The 22,584-nt window shown below is 46.4% G+C and overlaps 1 protein-coding gene across 1 annotated transcript in view; it reads right to left on the bottom strand.

Annotated features, from left to right (window-relative positions):
* Positions 1-152: 152 nt before the first annotated feature.
* Cacng3 (calcium voltage-gated channel auxiliary subunit gamma 3) overlaps positions 153-22,584 on the bottom strand; it is a 96,976-nt gene continuing 74,544 nt past the window's right edge. Inside the window, exons 2-4 of the mRNA XM_006980351.4 lie at positions 14,401-14,484; positions 6,893-7,033; positions 153-1,240 (exon numbers count right to left, since the gene is read on the bottom strand). Coding sequence (XP_006980413.1) covers positions 729-1,240; positions 6,893-7,033; positions 14,401-14,484 — 737 coding nt within the window. The 3' untranslated portion in view covers positions 153-728. The remainder of the gene's footprint in view (positions 1,241-6,892; positions 7,034-14,400; positions 14,485-22,584) is intronic.

Below are 22,584 nucleotides of genomic sequence, written 5' to 3'. Positions count from 1 at the left end.
GTGAAATGGGAGAACCCTTCCTGATGACTAGAGAGAGGATAAGAAAAGTGTGGTTTCTGAGAGAGACATGAGCATTGCTGGTGGCCAGAAGAGCAAATTTGTATAGGAAATACCCAGAAAACAAAACAAGACAAAATACCCCCAGCTCCGTTGGTTACAAGGCAAAAACCTTTAATAACACGAGTGCTTATTACATTAACTGCTTCAGGGCACTGACATCTTTGATTTCTGGTCATGTTTTTCTAACACTTAAAGGTGAATGCCTCTATCAGGGCCACCTGTGTGGTGGGTTTCCCGAGAGTTTGTGTGGGTGGACAATGGGGACAGCTAGGCATACAACTGATGGGGCTTTGGAAATCCCCCCACTGCTACGACCGCACCTTCGACTTTTAGTCAAGTCCTTTCCCGAGGAGGGAAGAATGTTGTGATCCTTCCAGCAAAGAAGGAAAAAAAAAAAGAGAAAGAAAGGAAGGAAGGAAGAAAACACCTGGCACAGATACACAGAGAGGGATAACATTAAGGGACCAGCGAGAAAAGTTAGAGGAAGTGGATGGGTTAAGGTCTGGGGGATAAGGGACCAATGTGGGAGGGAGTTGAGTCCATTTGGTTTCGTTCTTTGTAAGAAGTGATACCATCACGAGGACCATGCCATGCAACCTTAGAGACATCTGTGTACACTTCCCCCAAGGCTGTGCTGGGCGGCGGCGGGGCAGAGGTCAGAGGTCAGCTCAGACAGGCGTCGTACGTCTGTTGGCTGGGTTGTTATGCAGCGACTCTTTGAACTCTTTGGGTGTGGAATTGTGGAACTGTAGAAAAGCATGGTCCCGGTCAGAGTTGAGGAGGGTCCCCATGGTAAGCTTAGAGGGGTCCCGGGAGAGGGTGAACATGGAGATGTCAGTGGAAGGGATGGTGTGGAAGCCTTTGCTGATGGGAGACAGGTCTCGGGATCTAGGCTCAGTGGAGCGAGAACTTGACCGTCTTCGGAATCTGTACCTGTAGGGTGGCAGGCGGGCAAATGTGGACTTCTTCAGGAGCTCCGAATGGGATCTGGCACGCAGCTGCTGATGTTTCTCAATGTAGATGTGCACAGCGACCACACCCACGATTTCCGCGATGATGAAAGAGAAGGCTCCAAAATAGAAGGACCAGCCATAGGAGTAGCTCTTCTTAGAGTCCCTCTGCCCGGGGTCTCCAGCATTGGCCGATATATAAACTATGATGCCGATGATGTTGCTTAGCCCTGAGAGAAAGGGGAAAGAAAACACGGATTTTATAAAGCCTCGGAGGCAGCGGCCATTTTTAGTTTTGGAATACCGATAGAACATGCAGAGGTAACAGGGAGAGGAGGCAATGGGTTATGGCCAGGAAATTCCACAGCGGAGCTCTTCCTGCAAGGGTTGTCTGTTGGGAAATGATGAATTCTAGTGCTCAGTCCTGGACACTGTCAGTTAAAGAAGACATTGTCTATTCATAGCAAGTACTGTAGAACCGAGAAATGCATCCATTTCCCCCTTGAAATAACCCATTCCATCACCACTTAATCGTGACACTAACTCACAAGGATGGCAAGATGAACAAGCTACAGGTCCTTGACCTTGAATTTCTCACCGGTAGCTGGAGAGACTGACATGTAAATGCAATTAGAGTATAATACAGCAAGGACCCTATCAGGGATGCATATGAGGTGACTCAGGAGCAAAGAGAGACAAGTGCCTTGCTTTGAAGACCAGGTGGCATTTGAGCGGGATCCTGACAACTGACAGGAGACTCGAGGCTGTGGACTATGAAGTGTGAGGGAGGGAACAAGAGAAGGACTTGCAAGGGCATAGCTTGGCTGCTGGTGAGGCTGGTAGCACCAGGGAGGACCAGCTAGCGAGTAGGGCATGTCAGATCTATGGAATTGGAAATGCTGATGCGATGCCGGTGGACACAGACAGTGTGGAGCTGTAGTTGGGAGGTTACTGATCCTCTGGAGGAAGAAGGATGGTCACTTAACAAGTCTTTTTTTTTGGGGGGGGGTTTGTCGATGAATGCCCTGTCCTTCTCAAGATATCCCCAACATTATACAACTACAGGGTTATTGGAAGTTCTGTCTAGATGCTGCAGAGAGCTTGCTGCTCTTCCAGAGGATCTGAGTTCAGTTCCTAGCACCCATTTCTGGTGGCTTATAACTGCCTGTAAGTCCAGCTCTAGGGGACCCCACCTCCTCTTCTGGGCTCTGCAGGCACCCCCCACCCTCAATGCATATACACAAATAAAAATAAACCTTAAAATATAACATAAAGCTTTGCCTAGCAGAGTTGCTTCAGTTCTACCATTCTGATTGGCTGGTGCACAGGTGTGAGCACTTACAAATATTTTGCATATGACTCTGGTCACAGTTCATCTAGGACTTGCCCCTAGCAAGGAAGGGTCAAGTTTTGCCTCTGCCCTGTGTTTTCTTCTGGCCTTTCCTGGCACAGGCTCTCTCAGGTAGTCAGCAAGTTCTGACCTGCTACCTCTGATATGGGAGATGACAGATTTGGCTCTGTCAGGCTGCAAGGACCACCGCAGGATGAAAAACGGCTTCTCTTCCCCCAGTGTCAACTTGCCTGGATGATTAGTGGAAGACACATTCTTTTATATTAAAATGAACACGGATATAAGGAGGAGAAAGCAGAATTCGTATGAATTTTTCAGTGAAATGGGAAACTGGCTTCAAAGGCATTTCAGCTCACTGATGCTTCGACTGATACCCTGAGTGCCCAGGGCCATGTTCTCTTTCTCCCCTGTGACAGAGGGAAATATGGGTGACAAAGTTTAGAAAGTCCTAGAAAAGAGGGCTTTGCTGGGGGCAGTGTAGGAAAGTTCACAGAGATGCTCAAATGTCAAACTAGCTTAAAGAGGCAGGAGTGAGTTGTTAATCATTCACAGGACATTTATTATGAGCCGGACACTGGACAGAATCTTTAGTGACTTGGTTTATTAACTTAATGGTGATGGTAACAGGGCTTCAAACATGCTAGGCAAGTGTAGTACTACTTAGTTAGCTACATGCCCCTTGCTACGCAGACTCTTTCCTTCATTGGTTTAATGAATCATTGCAACATGTCTGCTTTGAAATAGAGGATTCCCTTTAATAGATAGGGAAACAACACTAATTAGTAAATTTCCATGTCAACATAAACTAGGAAATGGTAAAATCAGAATTTGAACCCAGGACTCTTAGCCATGGTGGGCTGAGATTTCAGTAATGAGGTACAGACAAAAAGCTTTGCAATCAAACTGTAAGCTTCTTGAGAACAGGGACTAGACACTTGCATATTGCTCTTGCTCCAGCTTCTAGCCCAGAGCTTGACTCAAAGCAAGAACACAGGGTATGTTTGTTGAATGAATGAATAAATGAATGAATGAATGGAGTTGATACATACATCAAACCCACAAAACACATTACAGTTGCTTTGTGTTGAGCCACACTGTGCTAGCCATGGTTCTAGGCTCAGTTATGTGTACCAGTTCATCTAATCAGCCTCCAGAGGAAAGATCATTATTTCCTCAACTTTTAGGTGGGGAGACTGAGACACGGAGCAGCTTAGTGACTTGCCTGATGCTATCCGACTAGAATATGAAAGAGGGAAGATTAGCACTGGGCAGCCTGACTTCAGAGCTCATACGTTTGGACCTTTTTATCAGGCCCAGGACACAGTAAGTGCTCAATAAAAGGTTGTAATAAAACCATAAACCATAAAGGACCTGGAGGAGCAGGTCTTCCAAAACTATTATTTTATAGGTGGAGAATTTGAGGCTCATGGGACTCCAGAGGAAGACGAGTGGAGAGGTCTAATCCGAGACAAGTATCCCCTCAGGGCTCTCATGGTCCCCTGCATCTGACTTATCTGTCATCCCTTACAATACTCAGGTGAAAAGCAAGTAGCTGATGACACTCTTTCTCAGCAATCCCCTGGAGGAACAAAATAATGATCTTATCTCGTTCTTTGGAAACTGTCACGTCAACACAACAGCGGTGCAGATTCTCCTGGTTGAGGTCAGCCAGAGCCAGGACAGGGCTACCAGTGGGAGGAACATTCCTAGAAGCCAGTTAAGCCTCTGGGTTTTCCAGTTAACATCTGTCACCACAGAACATGGTCAGAAGCCATAGCTACCTCCAGCTGACCTCATCTCCCCAGGGCAAGGACACTACTTTCTCCCTGGTCTGTAATTTGAATGGGTTCTCTGAGGGTTAGAGTGAGGTGCTGTCGGTCTCTCTAACTCATTCTGTAGAAGGAGAAACAGTTGGGGGTGGGGTGGGGAAGAACACTGCAAGGTATGATAGGGGACCAGGATGCTGGGCTCCATGCTTGACAATGTGTTCTTGCTGCTTTTCCAATAGTAGAAAATAACACTGTAAACGTGCACACCCTGTGCCCTTGCACCAGCTCTGCGAAATGGGAGCCATTGCTGTTTGCCATGTTGGAGGTGACAAAAGCCAAGTTACCAGGATGTTGGTGAGAGTTCCCAAGGCCACACAAATTTCAAAGTGTCGCTTATCTACAGTCATGTTTGGTCTGGAAATAGTGCAAGGAAATTCCAGAAAGAAGTAATTCATGTTAATACTAAATAACCTTGTTATAGTTTATTTTGATTCTTCTATTTTATTATTTATTAAGTTCTTACTATATCTCAATGTGTAAGTTACACTTTCATATGTATATTTTACAGAGTAAGTATAGTATTATAGGATTTGATACTAGTCTTTGGTTTTAGCATCCACTAGGGTTCTTGGAAGGTATTTCTTGTGTGTAAGAGAGGACCACTGTACTGCAGGGTTGAAGGTCACCACCAAAGCCATCTTCCTCTACCCATGCCAGGGTGGTTAATAGTAACTGTCAACTTGACAGTGTATCTAAGAAGCACACCTGAGTGTATCTGCAAGGGACTTTTTCTAGGCTGTATTAATTAAGGTGGGAAGACCTACAGTGGAATGGTCCTTCTGTATGCTGTGAATATGTGTTGCTCTCATTGGTTGATTAAAAATGCTGTTTGGCCAATGGTGAGGCAGAATAAGGTTAGGTGGTACATTCAAACTGAAGATGAAGGAGAAGAAGAGTGGAGTCAAGAGTCACCAGCAGATACAGAGAGATCAAGATGGGCATGCCGTACTGAGAAAAGGTACCAAGCCTTGTGGCAAAGTATAGATAAGAAGTATAGGCTAATTTAAGTTAGCTAGTAGCAAGCCTGAGCAATTGGTCAAACATTTATAATTAATATAAGCCTCTGTGTAATAATTTGGGAAGCGACCACCAGGTATAATCAGGCATACTGACAGAAAGCTCGCCTCTGTTTACAAAGACCCACCCTAAAAACGGATATCCCATGGTCTGGGGGCCTGGATTGAATAAAAGGAAGACAGCAAGCCAAGTACCAGCTCATCACTCCCTGCTTCCTGAATGTGGGCACAGTGTGACCAGCAGTCTCACGTTCCTGCTGCCATGCTTTCCTCACAGTGACAGACTGTACCTCACACTGTAAACCTGAAGAAACCTTTTCTCCTCTAGGCAGCTTTTGTCGGGCACTCGGTCACAGCAACGGGAGAGATGATGAATAATGAATAAGCTTGCATGTTCTCTGCTTTTCTATAAAGCCTTCCCTCCAGTTGGCATTGACCTGCCTGGAGCGGGAAGTGTTGGGAAGAGAGGGCAAAGGAAGTGTGGAATCCCAGAAGAAGGAGAGGAAGATGGGGAGGGGAGGTGGTGGGTGAGAGAAGGTAGAGAACTTGGACACGTTTGGGAAGGGAGTCCCTTGTCTCCTGGTCATCCTGCACTTCCTGCTACTCAGAGCTGCTGTAGATGGATGGCAGGTCTTCCCTGAGGGGTTCCATCCAGGGATGCTTGGGAGGATATGGGGACTTGAATGCTTGAAAGGTTGTGAGCAGCAGTTGACCGGCAAGTAGGCGTCTCTGTGGTGGTATTGTGTTCCCCAAAATATTGTGTACCTTAATAAACTTATCTGGGGTCAGAGAACAGAAAAGCCACTAGTTAGGCAGTGATAGCAGACGCCTTTAATCCTAGTATTCCAGAGGCAGAAATCCATCTGGGATCTCTGTGAGTTCAAGGACACATTGGAAACAGCCAGGCATGGTGACTCACTCCTTTAATCCCAGGAAGCAAGCCTTTAATCCTAGGGAGTGATGGTAGAAAGCAGAAAGGTATATAAGGCGTGAGGACCAGAAACTAGAAGCATTTGGCTGGTTAAGCATTCGGCTGGTTAAGCTTTCAGGCTTTGAAGCAGCACAGTTCAGCTGGGATTCATTCTGGATGAGGACTCAGAGGTTTCCAGTCTGAGGAAACAGGACCAGCTGAGGAACTGGTAAGGTGAGATAGCTGTGGCTTGTTCTGTCTCTCTGACCTTCCAGTGTTCACCCCAATAACTGGCCTTGGGTTTGATTTTATTAATAAGAACTTTTAAGATTCCTGCTACACATCTCCAAGCTCTTCTCAACCCTTCTCCTCCCCTCTAGCTCCTCTCTCCCTCTTCCCCTTTCTCTCTCTTTGTCTTTTCTTCTCTTGCCTCTCCTTCTTCCCCTCTTCCCTCCTTCTCTCTCGTTGCAGTTTCACGATGTAACCCAGACTGACTGGAATTAGTGACTCAGCATCCACGGTGTTGGTTTTCTAGGCATGCACCACCATGCTTGACTGCCATTCGGTGAGTCTGTCTCTCTGTCCCTTTGTCTCAATAGACCCACACATCCTGCCCCCTCCGTGTGTTTCCTCTGTGCGGGCCTTGGCTAGAGTTTGGGTCTCTTAAGTGTGTAATGGAATCCTCAGCTGTACACAAGCTGAATGGTCACTGTTGGTGTGGCTCTCGCTCTGGTTTGTTTTCTGGGGAGAGCTCAAGGTCTAGGCAAGATGCTCACCTGCAGAGACGAAGAAGATGCCCGCGCTGAGGATGACGCTATGCCTGCTGCGGTGGAACTCGCTGGCGGCCACGCAGAGCCCCCCAAAGAACAACAGCGTGACGCTGAGGATGGGAAAGACACTGGAGGCCCTCACAGCCCCTGCGGAGAGAAGGAGAGAAGTTTCCATCTATGCTCCAGCCAGTCCCAGGACTCGCCTGCTGTGGTTGTGGGGTGTCTGTGAACCAGACAGTGTAGAATTGGAGAAAAGTCCACATCCCATGGGGGTGTGAGACCAGTGCCAGCCACTTAGGGACCTGTGTTTGGGAGGCCCAGCACTTGGCGGCCAACATCTTGAAAGTCTAAGCGATTTTTACCAGTAGTGTGTATTGTAAATTATATCTAGGTGCTTGGAGCACAGGGCCCCACTTTCAGCCATCATCTTCTTAAAATGCCCTCTTCCCAGACCTCCTGGGGTGCAGTGTCGGTCCTCTCCAGCCTCAGCCTAGTAACTAGGTCACCCTTCCTCTCTGATGAGGGTCTGGTAGTGAATACAGGGAGAATCAGACTTAGCTGCAAGCCCCAGATCCTTGGGTGAGGTTTCACTTACTTTGAGGGTATCCCTGTGCCCAACAGAGGGCAACATTAAACAACAATTAAAAACAAACAATGACAATCAAGACCTGACCATGGAGGGGCTGGTGAGGGGGTGGTATTGGTTGAAAATCTTTTGGGTCTGTATTTTGAGCCTGGAACCCAGGGTCTTCATTTTATACTGGGACCTGCAAATTACACAGGCAGTCTTGAATGCAGGGATTCCTGTCAGCCCATTTGCAGCTCATCAAAATGCAGAATCTTAAACACCTGGATTTGCATAGTAAAGAGCCTGGCAATACCCATTCAAAACTCATTTAGTCACAGAATGATTAAATGAATTTATGTATTCACTCAAGAAATATTTATTAAGCGCCTACTAGATGCCAGGCACCCTGCCAGGTGCTAGGGAAGCAGCAGCGGAAACACTTAAGGACCATAAAGGCACAGCATTGTCCTTGGAAGAGATGCTGGTCAGAAGACCCCCGAGTCTCTGCTGTGAGCCTGGTGGCTTCCTGGATCCTGGAGAGGCCTGGAGGTCCCATGGCAGGAGTCAGGATGATCCTAGCTAGAATAAGGGCCTACACAATCTAATCCTCAACTTACAGTGTGTTGCATCCTGATGAACCTCAGGATGACGAAAATACGATAAGTGCAGCAGGCATTTCCTACAGGGATGGGCAAACCTCATAGTGACACATACACCACAGAGTATTGGCCATCTCCCATCAGCTGGCAGGCTGACTGGGAGCCCCGACGGCTGCTGCTGCACACCATGAGAGAATCACTTCACATATTGAGGGCTTAGGAACAGACCCAAGTTTGAAATGTGAAACGAGGCTCTGCCCAGCATGCATTGCTTTCAAACCACTGTTGAGTTTGCAGATCCCAAGGTGAAATGCCTTAAGTCAGGGACTGGCTGTATTTTCTGGCATTGGCGGGGCACGGGAGAGCTGTTAGGACACCCTGTATTTCACATTACAGAAAGGAGCAAGCACCTCTGTATGGCTAATGGTTGGTTTGCTGTAAGTTAATCTGCATGCATGCATTATTAATGGGTTGTTTGCTCTAACTCTTCTGCCCAGGTAGCACCTGGAGGAGTAAAAAGAGCTGACTGGTGAATGCTCGGGTCCAGATGTCCAGAAAGATGATAACTGACGGAGGCGTGGACATCCCGGCAATGTGGAGACTTGACCTGACCAGAGGGACAAGCTTGGGCACTCATGATGGACTGTCTCATTCTCAACAGCAGTACTGGCTTGAGAAGAGGTGTGAAGGTAGAGTCTTCTCAGGCCCCCCGAGCAAAGCTCACCTTAAATATTCAGTAACAGGCAGCACCAGCTTTGTTCTGGTTGCAGTAGAGTCAGGCCTGGATATAGAGCCTGAATGGACTCTGTGCTCATCCATATATAAAAAAACCACGGGCCCCGTCCTCATGGGGCTGATGCGGTAGTGGAGACCACAGGCAGGGGCACACACACAGTTTGCAGGGCCTTGTGCAAAGTGAAAATATGAGGCATCTTGTTGCAAAATTGTTTAAAATTTCAAGATGGCTACAGCAGTGCAGTGAGGAGGATTTTCCGTGGGTTGGGCCCTGAGTGATTGACAGGACTGCAGGGATCCAGGTGGGAGCTGGCATGGCTTGGACTAGTGCAGCGAACCGTGGAAGGTAAGTGATTGAATTCTGGCAATATTTTCTACGTGGAAATATTAACTGATGGCGCTGATACGAGCTGTGAGAAGAAGATTCATGAACACCTGCTGGCTTCCTCTCAGTGAGGACTGAACGGTGGTACCCTTACTGTCGCCTGCCAGCCAGAGGAGAAGAATAGGGATGGGACAGGCAGGGCTATAGTTTATTTTGGCCCTGAGAGGTTCAGAGCTGAGTTCATGTCCCTCACAGTCACATGACTGAGCTGCAGCCACTTGTTCAGACCTAACAGTCAAAACTCTTTCAAGATGCTGTGACCAGTTTGGGTTGGTTGTGTGTTTAGTGGTAATCGGGTTAAGGGGCAGGGCACAGAGGAGTGGGGGGCTTCTGTATTTGCTTCAAGATGTCTTCTCAAGCTAGAGGCCTGGGCAGTCCAGGGTCCTGGATAGCTGTGTCCTTCCCAACCCTCTGCTACCACAGTGACATTTTAGGAGGGCATTCAAACTGCCTGAAAAACTGCTTGAAAGAAGAGGCATGGGTGTGGGAGTGGGGGTTGACTCTCCTGGGCTCTGGAAGGACCAGATGAGATCAGTCTCCCCTGAGTTTGTGGCCTGCCCTGGCTGTCTTTGCTACTGCCCTGGGTTGTGTTGAGGGCTAAGAGAAGGATAAGCTGGAAATATAGTGGGGTTTTTGTGTTGTTTGTTTTGCTTTGGTATGCTGAGTAATTTGATTTAAAGCAAATGAACCAGCTTTTACAAATAGGCCCAGTGTCAAGGTCGCTCTGACCTTGTGTCATTCTCCCCAGCCTAGCTTCATGGCCCTGCTTCAAGTCCTAGCAGAGGCTTCCTGGGAAATTCTCTTATCTGCCTGAAGTCTGCACCCACCGAAGAGGAAGCAATTACTCTCGTCCCTTCCCTGAGTTTCTATTACCTAAACTCATTTCACAGGAAGACTGCAGTCTGCTGCCACACCTGGACAGACGTCTGTTCGCCACCCATGGCTGCCTCTACTTCCATGCTACAGAGAATCATTTACAACTCACTGTGTGTTCTGGTGTCAGAGTTTGTTCCGGGCCACTGCGCATTTAATAGGTCTATTGGGTTTGAAGGAAAGTCATCTACTTCGCCCATTCCTCCTTCCCCAATGGAATAAAGGAGTCTATAGGTTTCTAAGTCACGTTACACTGGCACTCATGCTCTGGTGACCTTCCAACATGATATGATTTCTTTCCTTTCTTCCACTTCCACACATTTGTAAGCCTCGTCTCCAATTGAGTCCGTTCCAGGAAAACTTCAGAAGGTGCAGCGGAGGTGGGTTTCTCTTCACCTTAATACTCAGAGGAGGGAGAGAGGATCTTCATGGTAATTTTGGTCCTCAGGTAGAATATGATCCCAGGGAAGCTGGTTCTGGCATCCTGAGTGTCGGGGATAGCTTACTGGACCCAACCTTGGGAATAATTCATCAAATAATTCCTAAAAATTTCCATGTTTGATGAATGGGTTTGCAGCTGGATTTTTGGCCTGGATATCACTGAAAAAAAATTTTTTGTATGTGTGTATGTGTGTGTGTTGGTCAGAAGATAATTTGTAGGAGTCAGTTTTTCCTTTCACCATGTGGGTTCTGAGATGGATCACAGGTTGTCAAGCTGGGAGCCAGGCGCCTTTAATCTCTGAGCCATTTTGCCAGTCTGTGACTCAACCTTTAAAGAGACCATTTACATTGTGAATTGGTAGGGTTTGCTTGAATATTCAATGTAATGAGTTTATTTGATTAAAAGATTTTTTTAATTAAAAAAATGATTAACCTTTGAAATGTGCCCCAAGGACATGCTCCCAACATTGGAAGTTATAAGGTTGATTATAAAAGTGTATATTTGGATTGGCCTTGTGGCACAGGCCTGTTATCCACTCTATTAAGGAGGTTGAGGCAGGAGGAACGTAAGTTTAAGGCCTGACTGGGCTACAAGGTTAGTTCAAGGCCAGCCAGGGTAAATTAATGAGATCCTGTCAAAGAAAGCAAGAAAGGAAGGAAGGAAGGAAAGAAGGAAGGCAAGAAGGAAGGGAGGGAGGGAGAGAGAGAGGGAGGAAGGAAGAAAGAGGGAAGGAAAGAAAGAAAAGAAAGAAAGAGGGAAGGAAAGAAAAAAAGAAAGCAAAAAGGCTAAGGGAGGCCGAGGCAGGAGGATCTCTGTGAGTTCAGTGCTAGCCTGGTCTACAGAGTGACTCCCAGAACAGCCAGGGCAACACAGACAGACTCTGTCTTGCAAAACAACAAACAAATTAGGCCTCCCCCTACACACACCCCAAAGATGTATCTGAAACACGTATGTGCTATGTGTGGAAGAAGGGATGTGACTGGGGCCAGAAAGGGAGCAGGTCTTCAAAGCCAGCATGGTACAGAAAGGATCTCTAAGACAGGAAACTGAGCGTCCTCTGGCAGAATGGTGGGTAATGACCGTTAACTGCAATCCACACCTTAGAGATGCCTCTGCTTCCTGTAAAGCCATCTCAGTCTAGGAATGAACATGGACCAATCAGATTTGTGCTCATTTGCATGGTGAGGGATGCAGGGCAGGACCCTGGGTGATCATGGCTTACCCTGTCCCTATCCAGTTGAATGATAGCAGCTCCAAAATGAAGACCCCACCCCCAGCACAAGCAGCCAGCATCTTATGCCAACAGTTGTTCTCTTACTGTCCTATCTGTAGCATACTAAATAAACTTGTCATTTTCTGCTCTGGTCTAAAGAGTGTCGTGTGTATGTGTGTGTGTGTGTGTGTGTGTGTGTGTGTGTGTGTGTGTGTGTGTCCTGCTCCTAATGGTGGGGCTGTTTCCAGAATGGCGCAGTAGCAACTTGGCAACCCTGTTGGTGGCCAACTCTCTTGAGAGTCAGAGGTAAGCTCATTTGAGTGTAGTCTCATCATTGGCAACAGAGGTGGGCTTTGCTGCCCTTCATGTCATGTTATGGGAAGTCTTCAGTTGACACAACCTAGGACTTAATAATTAGCCTTCTATGATGCTATGGGCTAACTGTGTCCCTCAAAATTCCTGTGCTAGAGACTTAATCTAAAAATCTGCTCATGGTGTTTATAGTCGGGGCCTTTGGGAGGTCACTGGGATTAGACTTCAGAGGTTTGGGCTCTGATGTAGCCATTGGTGGCTTTACGAAGGAAGAGGGAAACTGGAGCTGATAGACTTGTTTGTCTTTCCATGTGATGACCTCTGCCACATTATGATGCAGCAAGAAAGTCCTTGGCCTTGGCTGAGCAGACACCAGCACCAATGCTTGTGGCTTCCTGGCTTCCAAAACTGTCAACCAAAGATTTTCTTTTGTAGTACACAATTTTGTTTTGGTTTTAATTTTTTGCTTTTTTGAGACATGGCTCCTCTGTGTTGCCCTGGCTGTCCTGGAACTCTGTCCTGGTTCTGTAGACCAGGATGGCCTTGAACTCAGAGATCCACCTTCCTCTGCCTCCTGAGTGCTGGGATTAGAGGTGTGTGCTACCACTGCCCAGCTAGAAGCTTCTCTTCTCTGAATCACAAATGATCTGATATTCCATCACAGTAGCAGATACGGATGACACTAAGATGCAGGGGTTTAAACAGCTGCCTACCCTCAAGGTGTAAGAGTGGAGTAGGGAAGGGGGCCTGAGCAGCAGCACCCATCCATCCCCTTCTTATTCACCCTTATGGATGGGATGTGACCAGCTGCCTTCACTTCTCTGCAGTGATGGACTGTGACTTCGAACTGGGAGCCGAAATAAACCCTCTTGCCTATGTTGCTTTTGAATCAGGATAGTTCATCACAGCAACGGGAAAAGAGACTAAGGCAGCCAGAGATTCTAAAATTCCTGGCAAGGAACCTGTGTGCTTACAAGGGCCCATGCTTAAATTTCTCCGGATTCTGTGGCTGTTGCTGAAGCTGCTGTCGGGAGACTTGCAGAGACTGAAGCAAAGGAGCAGAGGACTCTCCCCAGAAAGAGGAGGGAAATGGTCAGAAAAACGGTCAGGCTCTCCAGAGAATTTAAAATCAGTTTTGTGAGTTGTAGAGTGAAAGCCACAGTTCTGTTCAGTCTCCAATAGGGCAGGTATAAAACTGTTTCTTCCAAGTAGGAAGAGAAGCACAGAAAAATAGGCACCTGGGAAAATCCCATTGGTATTGACTTCAAAGCTATTGCTTTTGGAGGGAGTTCAGTTCTCTCCTCCCTCCTGTCTGCCCCTTCCTTCTCCCCTACTTCCTTTTTTCCTAACTTCCACTCTCCCCTTACCCCTGGGTTGAATGCTAAGCACGTATGCTACCCACTTTGGCCCCAAGATACTTGATCTCTGAGTCACAATCAAAACCTGAAGAAGATAATTTCTTGGAGGTTTCATTTATAACCTCAGTTTTTTAAAAAATCACCTTAAACCTAACATTCCTAAATAGCAAATTAGATACTGCTTTGGAATTTTCCTTCTGCTTGAACTTGATTATAAAACGGCAGTAACATCTCAAGCTAAGCTCCCCTGTGCCTGGACCAGTGTAAGGCTTCATCTGCATCCGACTCTGCTTTTTCTAATTCCATGAGACAGACCAGAGATGACATACACCACCTCATGATTATCCGTGGGGTTCAAGGGCTGAATATACTACACATTCTCTCATTTAATTTTTATGACCTTGTCAGATTGATGACATAATTTCCATTTCAAAACAGATGAAGAAAGTTAAGATATTGAAATAGCTTGCCCCAGGACCAACCTCTCTGGAAAGGAGTCAAACAGGGTCAAAGCTTGGCCTATCACATCCCAGCCCTACATGGCACTCCTGTGATGTGCTTGCAACAGCCCATGCCTCGTCCAGGTTACTGACCTTGGAAAATTCCTGCAGAGACACTGTCCCTGTCCCAGTAGGATTGGAACTGCAGAGCAGTCAAAGAAGAGGTGAAGTTTGGCTTGTATTTATCATGCCAGGCCGCGCCCTTGGGGACCTCACCCATTAGCGCTTCACCCATTAGCACCTCAAATCACCCACTGGAGAAGGTGAAAACGACCGACCGAGCTGAAGAAAATTCCTCAGATTTTCTTCTAAGGAGACTAAAAAGAACCTTTCCATTCTGATACACCTGCTCTTTCTCCTTTCTATTTCTAGCTCATTGAAATGAAAGAAACTTCGACATCAGAGCCTTGGGAATGTATGTCTGCACTTTGAGTTGGATAATGAGGAGACTCATGCTCACAGGTAAGCGGGTGATGGCAGGGGACCCTCTCCTTCCCCCCAGGGAGACTGGAGAGGTAGGGGAACTTACGTAGAAGATATTCTGCTGTGTCCTGTTCGTAGTCTGCGTCTTCTGGGAAGTGATCAATTTTCTTGCACACGCCTCGGAAAGCCCCTGTGAAAACAAACAGGGCCCTGAGCTGAGGGAAGAGTGTTACCAGGCCCAGGCTGGGTGGTCAACTCCATGTTGCACATACTTCCCTGGTTGTCAGAAGCTGTGCATAGAGGCCCAACAGCTGGTTTAAGAAGGGTGCAAAAAAGAAACTAGTTGCTGTAGTTTGGGTCTTGAATGTCCTTGGGAGGCCCATGCATTAAAAGATAGACCTGAAGTTAGGAATAGAGTTCAGTGGTAGTGCGCTTTCCTAGCATGTCAAATTTCCAGCAATGCATAGACATGCACAGACACACATACATACATACATACATACAGACAGACAGACACAGACACACACACACACATACAGACACAGACACAGACACATACATACAGACAGACATACAGACAGACAGACAGACAGACAGACACAGACACAGACACACACATACATACATACATACAGACACAGACACACACACACACATACAGACAGACACAGACACAGATACAGACATACATACAGACAGACAGACACAGACACAGACACAGACACACACATACATACATACATACATACAGACACAGACACACACACACACATACAGACAGACACAGACACAGATACAGACATACATACAGACAGACAGACACAGACACACACACACACACACACACAGACACACACACACACAGACACACACACACACACCTCTGCCAATGGCAGGAGGTGTTAGAACTTCAGCGCTCAGAGAAAGGAAGCTAGGTTGTTGGGTGCATGCCTTAGAAGGAGATGCTAGGAGCTTTGTTTCCTGTGCACCACAAAGAAAGCAGCACTGCTCCCCCATGTCTTGCCCAACATGAGCCCCCATGTTCTGTCTCACCAAAAGCCTCAAACAGCAGGGCCCGTTAACCAGAAACCTCAGTATCAATGTCCTCCAATAAATTTCTTCTCCCTAAGAGTTAATTTATGCCAGGCATTGTGGTACATATCTGTGATTCCAACTACATGGGAGGTAAAAACAGTAGTAGGGTTAAAGGTTCAAGACCTGTCTGGGATATGTGACAAGTTCAAGGCTAACTTGGGAAACTGGGCAAGACCTCCTTTTAAAATGAAAATAAAAAATAAGGTAAGGGAGGCAGCTCAGTGATGGAGCACTTGCCCATCATGTTCAAGGCCTAGATACACACACACACACACACACACACACACACACACACACACACACACACACACACACACAGTTTGTCTCAGGTATTTGTCACAGTGACCCACAGCTAAAATATTAGCAGAGACAACAGATAATAAATACATTCAATAAAAACTAAGAAGCTGAAATACTCCACATTTCAGATATTGCATGCTGTTGCTATCTTAGAAGGACAAAGAACTAGGAAGCGTGAGAGCTTGGTGTGAGTGAGGGTCTCTCCTATCCTGCCTTGGTGAGGAAAAAGGGAGGCAGAACTGAAGCATTGGATTTATCATCCCATTTGACAGAGGGCAAGTGCGAGTTTCACTTTCAGTCACTTAGGTAAGCCAAGAGCCAGCATTCCAGTCTGGACATTTAGGAATAGTCTCCTGTCTCCAACCCGCCAATTGTGACCAAAGGTCCTTCCAGTCCTCTCTTCCGTCCTGAGATCACAGTCACCCTCCTCTCACCCTGGTGCAGCGCATTCGGATCCACAGAGATGCTGTCAGCATCCTGCTTTCTTTCTTTCTCCAACATAAACTTGACTCAACTCATTGTGTGTGTTTGATAATCATTGTGGGTGTTTATTAACTACCCAATTAACCAATCTCTGGGGCAGTTAATGACTCTGTCAGTTCTTATAAATGACAAACAGTATTCAGAATGTCTCACAGCACAGTAGGAAATTATGCTTGTGTTTCCTTTTCCCTGTCTGCAGAGACAGAGGCAGGGAGGTAAGGGGCAATGTAGTATAGAGCCAAGCCGGAAGGTGGAGAATCAGACAGAGCCAGGCTTTCTTCTCAGCAGTCACTGTAAAATGAGAAATGGCCATCTATGAAATATATATGCATATATAGTTCTTGTGAAGCTTGGGCATGTGACCATAATAGCGGTCACTTATTAAGTGTTTCTGGGGTGGAGAGATGGCTTGGTGGGCATGGTACTTGCTGCTAACCATGAGGATGTGTGCTCAGTTCCCTGATACCCACATCAATACCGAGTATGGTGGTGGTGATGTCTGCCTGTAATGAAAGTGCTGGGAGGAGGGACTGGAGCATCCCCAAGGCTTACCGAACAGATAGTCTAGCTGACTTAGTGAGAGACCCTGTCTCAAAAAATTAGGTGGAGGGCTGGCAGATTGGCACAGTAGATAAATGTGTTTGCTGCACAATTCCAATGATTTGCATTTAATTCCTAGAGCCCACATCAAGGTGGAAGGAAAGAACAGACTCTATAAAGTTGTCCTCTGACCTCCACACATGCTCTGTGGTATGTACACACACGCGCGCGCGCACACACACACACGTACACACACACATGTACGTACACACACACACTAATTAAAAAACAAATGGGCTGGACATGGTGTTACATGTCTTTAATTTCAGCATCTGAAGGTAGAGACAGGCAGATCTCTGTGAATTCAAGGCCAGCTTGGTCTACACAGTAAGTTCCAGGCCAGGCTAGCCAGAGCTACACAATAGTACCCAATAATATCGTGTCTTTAAAAAAAGAAAAGAAAAGAAAAGTAATTAAAGAAGACACTCAGCATTGACCTCTGACTTCCACACACATAAACAGGTGCACACATATACACACACACCAACTCATACCCTTGTACACATCCACTAAAATGAAAGCGTTTCCAGTGGGCCAGGCACATGGATGAAGCCCACCACCCTTTGAGGCGAGGCTGTTAATACTGATATTTCTGATGGGGCACTGAGGACAACAAAGGCATCCTGGCTGGTGAGGCTTCAAAGCCTGAGGTTTCACCATTAGGTCATGAACACCCATCCCTGTTGTGTCTACTCCTCTTGTTCCCACGATTATCTTACAACACTAAGAGGGCTGTCCATTTCACTCCTTACTATTCACTGTGAGTAGGCTCCAAGCCAGCAGCATTTCACAGTCATTGCGATGAGACATGTCGACTGTACCTTTGGTTCTGATTCTTTGCCCACTAGGCAAAGAATAGACTCAGAATCCACAAAAGGATCCAGGGGAGAGGACTCAGGAAATTCTTGGAAGGAAAAACAAGAGATAACCTTTCTCTGAACCCTGAGGAAAAAAAGACATTAACTTAACTTTTGTATTTCCAAGCTTCTCTCTCATGTTCCTGTTTGTGGAGTGTGTTATATCTTGACATAGGTCCTAAAGACCCATGCAGCAGGCTTCAGGGTGTTGAGTCATGGGGCTCTAAGTTTATCAGAGGATTACTCTTCTGATGGGTTTATAGCGGAACAGACTGTAGAGGTGCTGGAAATGGTGAGAGATGGAGGAAGTGGGTCTTCGGAGGTATGCATGCCTGAAGGCTGTATCTTGTCCTAAGCCCCATCCCTCTGTCTTTTCTTCTTGTTTGTAACAGCCCTATGAACCTGTCAAATGAGTAGCCTGCTCTGCCATCATGATTTGCCATCCCAAGCCTAAAAGCAGTGTGTCCAGCTGACCGCAGACTGGAGCCTTTCAAACCGTGAGCGAAAGGGAACATGTCTCAAGCATCTTGTCCCAGCAATGGACAGGGACTAATCCTGGAGTTAGGAAGATGGCTCAGAGGGGAAAGGGTTGGCTGCATGAGTGTGGAGACCTGAGTTTAGATTTCTAGCACCCATGAAAAAATCAGGTGTGGCATCATGTATCTGTCACCTCAGTGCTAGGGTGAGGGCAGGTTCTGGGACCTTGCTGGGCAGCCAGGCTAGCAAGCTCTGGTTCACTGAGAGAACCTGCCTCGAAAATAAAGTTGTCTACTGGCCTCTACACATGCATGCCAATACAGGAACACACACACACACACACACACACACACACACACACACACACACACACACACACCACTCATGCACACACACAAAGTGGATCAACACAAATTGACTGGATAAAGTCATAATAACTAACACCTTTTGCACACTTACTATATCTCATGAACCACTTGTAGTATCTTACATGCTTTATAATCTATAGTTATCAAGATACACCATTTTTGTGATCAGTTTTACAGAAGAAAAAACTGAAAAGGGCAAGCACATTGTCATGCCAGTGTACTATCTTATGGATTCCAAAGTTGAAAGTCCTAAGAACTGTTGTGACTCTTGCTTTCTTCAGTGGTGTTAGAAGTGGGAGCACAGATGACTTAGTGACAGTTTTGTGGTCATCCCTTGCTATCAAAAGTGACAATGGGGTGCGCCAGTGACTTTCTTACCAGCTAAGCTTCTTCCATGAAACAGGCCAGGGACCCCTGGGCAGAGCAAGGGCCTTTGAGAGTCACCTCACCTCACTGTGGGCTGTTTTCTATGTTCCACAGAAGATAACGTAGGAAGAGAAGGGTCAGGGAAGACAGAATGTGGACTCTCCTAAAGCAGACCACTCAGGATCACTGTGATGATTAGTAGGTGCAGGGATGTCTGCATTTGCTCACGAAACTGGCCACTCCAAGTGAGCTGGGCAGCGTGGGACTGGTACTTAGAATCAGGAGGCACCAGGCTCTTGGGTACACGCTAGCCAGATTTGTGTGCATGTGTGTGTGTTCGTCTCTCTGTGTGTGTGTGTGCACATGCATATGTATGTGTACATGTGTGTGCACATGCATGTATGTGTGTGTGCCTACATATGAATGCAAGTGAGCCTGCACACATGTGTATGTGTATCTTCAGTTGCTGTTCACTTAAAAAAAGATTTTATTTTATTTAAAAATCATGTGTCTGCAAGTGGGTATGTGCCTGTGAGTGCAGGTGGCCCTAGAAGCCAGAGGTCTTGGATTCCTTGGAGCTGGAGTTATAGGTTATGAGCTGTCTGATGTGGGTGCTGAGAACCAAACTCTAGTTCATTCTTAACTCCTGAGTCAATCTCCCCAGCCCCCACTTTTCTTTTTTTGGGACAGGGTTTCTCATTGGCCTGGAGGCTCAGGCTGACAGGCCAGCAAACACCCGGGTCCTCTTGTCTCTCCATCTTAGTGCCTATTTTTCAAGCTTGTGGCACCACCTAACCTGGCTTTTTCATATGTGTTCTGGGGATCGAACTTAGATTTTCATGTTTGTCCACCTTGTACTGTATCAACTAAGCTCTCTCTCTAGTCTTTGTATCTAAGGGTTTGTATTTTAATTTTATGTGTACAGGTGTTTTGTCTACATATGTGTCTGTGTACCACTTATGTGTCTGGTGCCCGAGGAGGCCAGAAGAGAGCATCAGATCCCCTGGAACAGGAGTTGCTGATGGTTGTGAGTTGTCTTGTGCCTTGTGTATCTTGGGAATTGAACCTGGGTCCTCTAGAAAAGCATCCAGTTCTTTTAGAGAGGTGCAGAACCACCTCTCTAATCCTGGCAGCTAGCTTTTAAAGGCTAAAAGTGGTCCACTACCTGATTTCCTATGATTTATCAGCCAGGAATGTGGAGCCTGTCCTGGAACTCACTTTGTAGACCAGGCTGGCCTCAAACTCACAGAGATCCACCTGCCTCTGCCTCCCGAATGCTGGGATTAAAGGCGTGCACCACTACTGCCCAGCAAAAGAAGAATATTATTTTATAACATGTAGTGAATAAAGTTTTACTGAAACACAGCCATGCCTGTTGTCTAGACAGTTCCAGTGCTGCCTCTCATGCTGCTGTGGCAGACGTGAATATTTGTGACAGGCAGCACAGCAGGAAATAGTTACTTTCCATCTCTCTAAGAAAGATTCTGCTAAGCTCTCCCTGGTCCAGTAACTTCTCTCTCAGGGGAAGGGTGGAAATTAAGCATGAGTTTGGGCTTTTATAGAGTGTAGGGTGTGTGTGTGTGTGTGTGTGTGTGTGTGTGTGTGTGTGTGTGTGTATGTGTGTTGTTTGCTCTTGTGTGTGCCTATGTGGAAGCCAGAGGACAATGGGTGACCTCATCTCCACCAGGGTCTGTCACTGAACCTAGAACCAGGCTGGAGGTGAGCAAACCCCAGTGGTCCCCCTGTGTCTCCTGTCCCTTCATCACTGGGTAACAGGTACATATGGCTACATTGGGCCTATTGTGTGTACCGGGGATTCAAGCAGGGGGTCCTCAGGCTTGTGCAGAAGGCACTCTCCCTTGCCCACCAGGCCTTTGAGAAATTTGAGTAAAAAAAAGTTTTGTTTTATAATTTTGGGTTTTTTGTTTTCCTTTAACATGCATTATTTAAGTGTGTATTGTGCTCTATTAAAAACTAAATGTATTGGCTGCAATTTAAAACTCAGGATGTTTCACATGAACATCCGATTTTCAGGTTTTCTTTAAAAATGAGTTCCTTGTCACTTCCATGTGACAACCAATCCTTGTAGGCAGACATGAGCTTGGGCATGAGTTGACCAGTTGGCCAGAATCCTCATTTGGCTCAATGGCACATCTATGTCCCTGCAGACATATAATTCTGCTATCTCTGAAGGCAAGCATTCTGAATAAGAGGCCTGTCTTTGGAGTCATATCTTGGTATCAACTTCAGATCAATCATTCACTAGTTGTAGTACTCAGTGAATTACCTCTCCTGATTCTGGAGAGATGATAAAAGTGATGTCATGGAGTTGTCCTGATGCAGTCACAGTACCCATCAGGCAAATGCATAAAGCATTTAGTGCAGCTTCTGGCGCACAGCAAGAACTCAATAAATCAGACCAATTACTCTCATTGGTTTTGGTAAATATTTTAGGATGAGAGGAGACAGATTGGTGACATGGTGTGACTTTAAAAAGCAAAGCATTATAAAAGAAGAGAATGTCAAGGATTTCCCTAAGGAAGACTCCACACTGATCATAAAGCTGTTGGTACCCAAGTCAAACGCTCGTTGTAAAGTGAACTTGGCCATTCAGATCAGTAGCATATTGCTAGCTCCCAAAAATAACTACCAGTTAACATTTTATATCTCTTCCATGCTTTTTTCCCTCCCATTCTTTCACACAAGAAGATTCAACATGGTTGGGACCATATACTCTTCTTTACTTACATTTTCCTGCGGATATTTCCCCATATCAGTAAAACTTTTTGAGACTCTGTTTTGCTATGTAGTCAGTCTGGTCTTGAACTTGTGATCCTCCTGCCTCAGCCTTCTGAGTGCTAGAATTTCAGGTATGTGCTTTTCAAACCATTCTCATCAAGAATAAAGATATTTTAAGGAGAGACACTGGTACGCTCCCTTTGCTATGAGGCTATTGAAACAAAGGTTCCCAAGGAAATGGGATTTCCCCAGGAGTCTCCTGTTGGGAGAGGGACAAGGCTGGGCCCTGGTGTCAGCCAGAGGAGGAGCTTGTCTCCTTAAACAGACTTTATGCAGTTCTGCAGTTTGTCAGGCTGCCTGACAGGGGAAACCGGAGCTGCCACAAGGATAGGTTGGTGATGGTTGGGAGCACACTTTGACCAGGACCGCTCTGATATGCAGCTCTCTTACCCTCCATTTAAGCCTAAACCTCCCGTCAGGACCCCAGAGACAGGCTACGGAGGGTCGCTGGACCTCTTTATGCGTTCCTCTCCTCAGTGTGCACACGGAATAGATCTTTCTCTGCTTTACACCATTACTTGTCTCTTCATGACCTACCAAGGACAGCTGGCTGAGCCTAGCTTGTTCCGGCTGCTGCTGGCCAGGCTCTGTCACCATGCACAGCACTATATTAACAAATCTTTTTTAGAAAAGGAAGAAAAAGGATGAGTGTGGTTTACCTACATACTGCAAACAAATGGGACCTAGAAATATTGGAAACATTCAGATTGTAAAGATCAAGTCAGGATGCAGACACAACACTATCCTAAGCTCAGCTTTAAGCTGAAGTTCTGAGGCAGAGATGCTTCAAAGAGGGTGAAGCCAACCAAGAAGAGGACCATGGGTGTTGGTGTGGGGACTGATTTGGTGGCTAAGTATGAGAACTGAGGGGACTCCAGCACTCAGGCAGCTGGAAGACCTGGGGTGTGAGCATCAGTGGATCACCGGATCCTGGGAAGAATTTTG

This window comes from Peromyscus maniculatus, chromosome 1, assembly GCF_049852395.1.
Source record: "Peromyscus maniculatus bairdii isolate BWxNUB_F1_BW_parent chromosome 1, HU_Pman_BW_mat_3.1, whole genome shotgun sequence".
NCBI lineage: Eukaryota > Metazoa > Chordata > Mammalia > Rodentia > Cricetidae > Peromyscus > Peromyscus maniculatus.
This window is presented reverse-complemented; position numbering and strand designations above follow the sequence as displayed.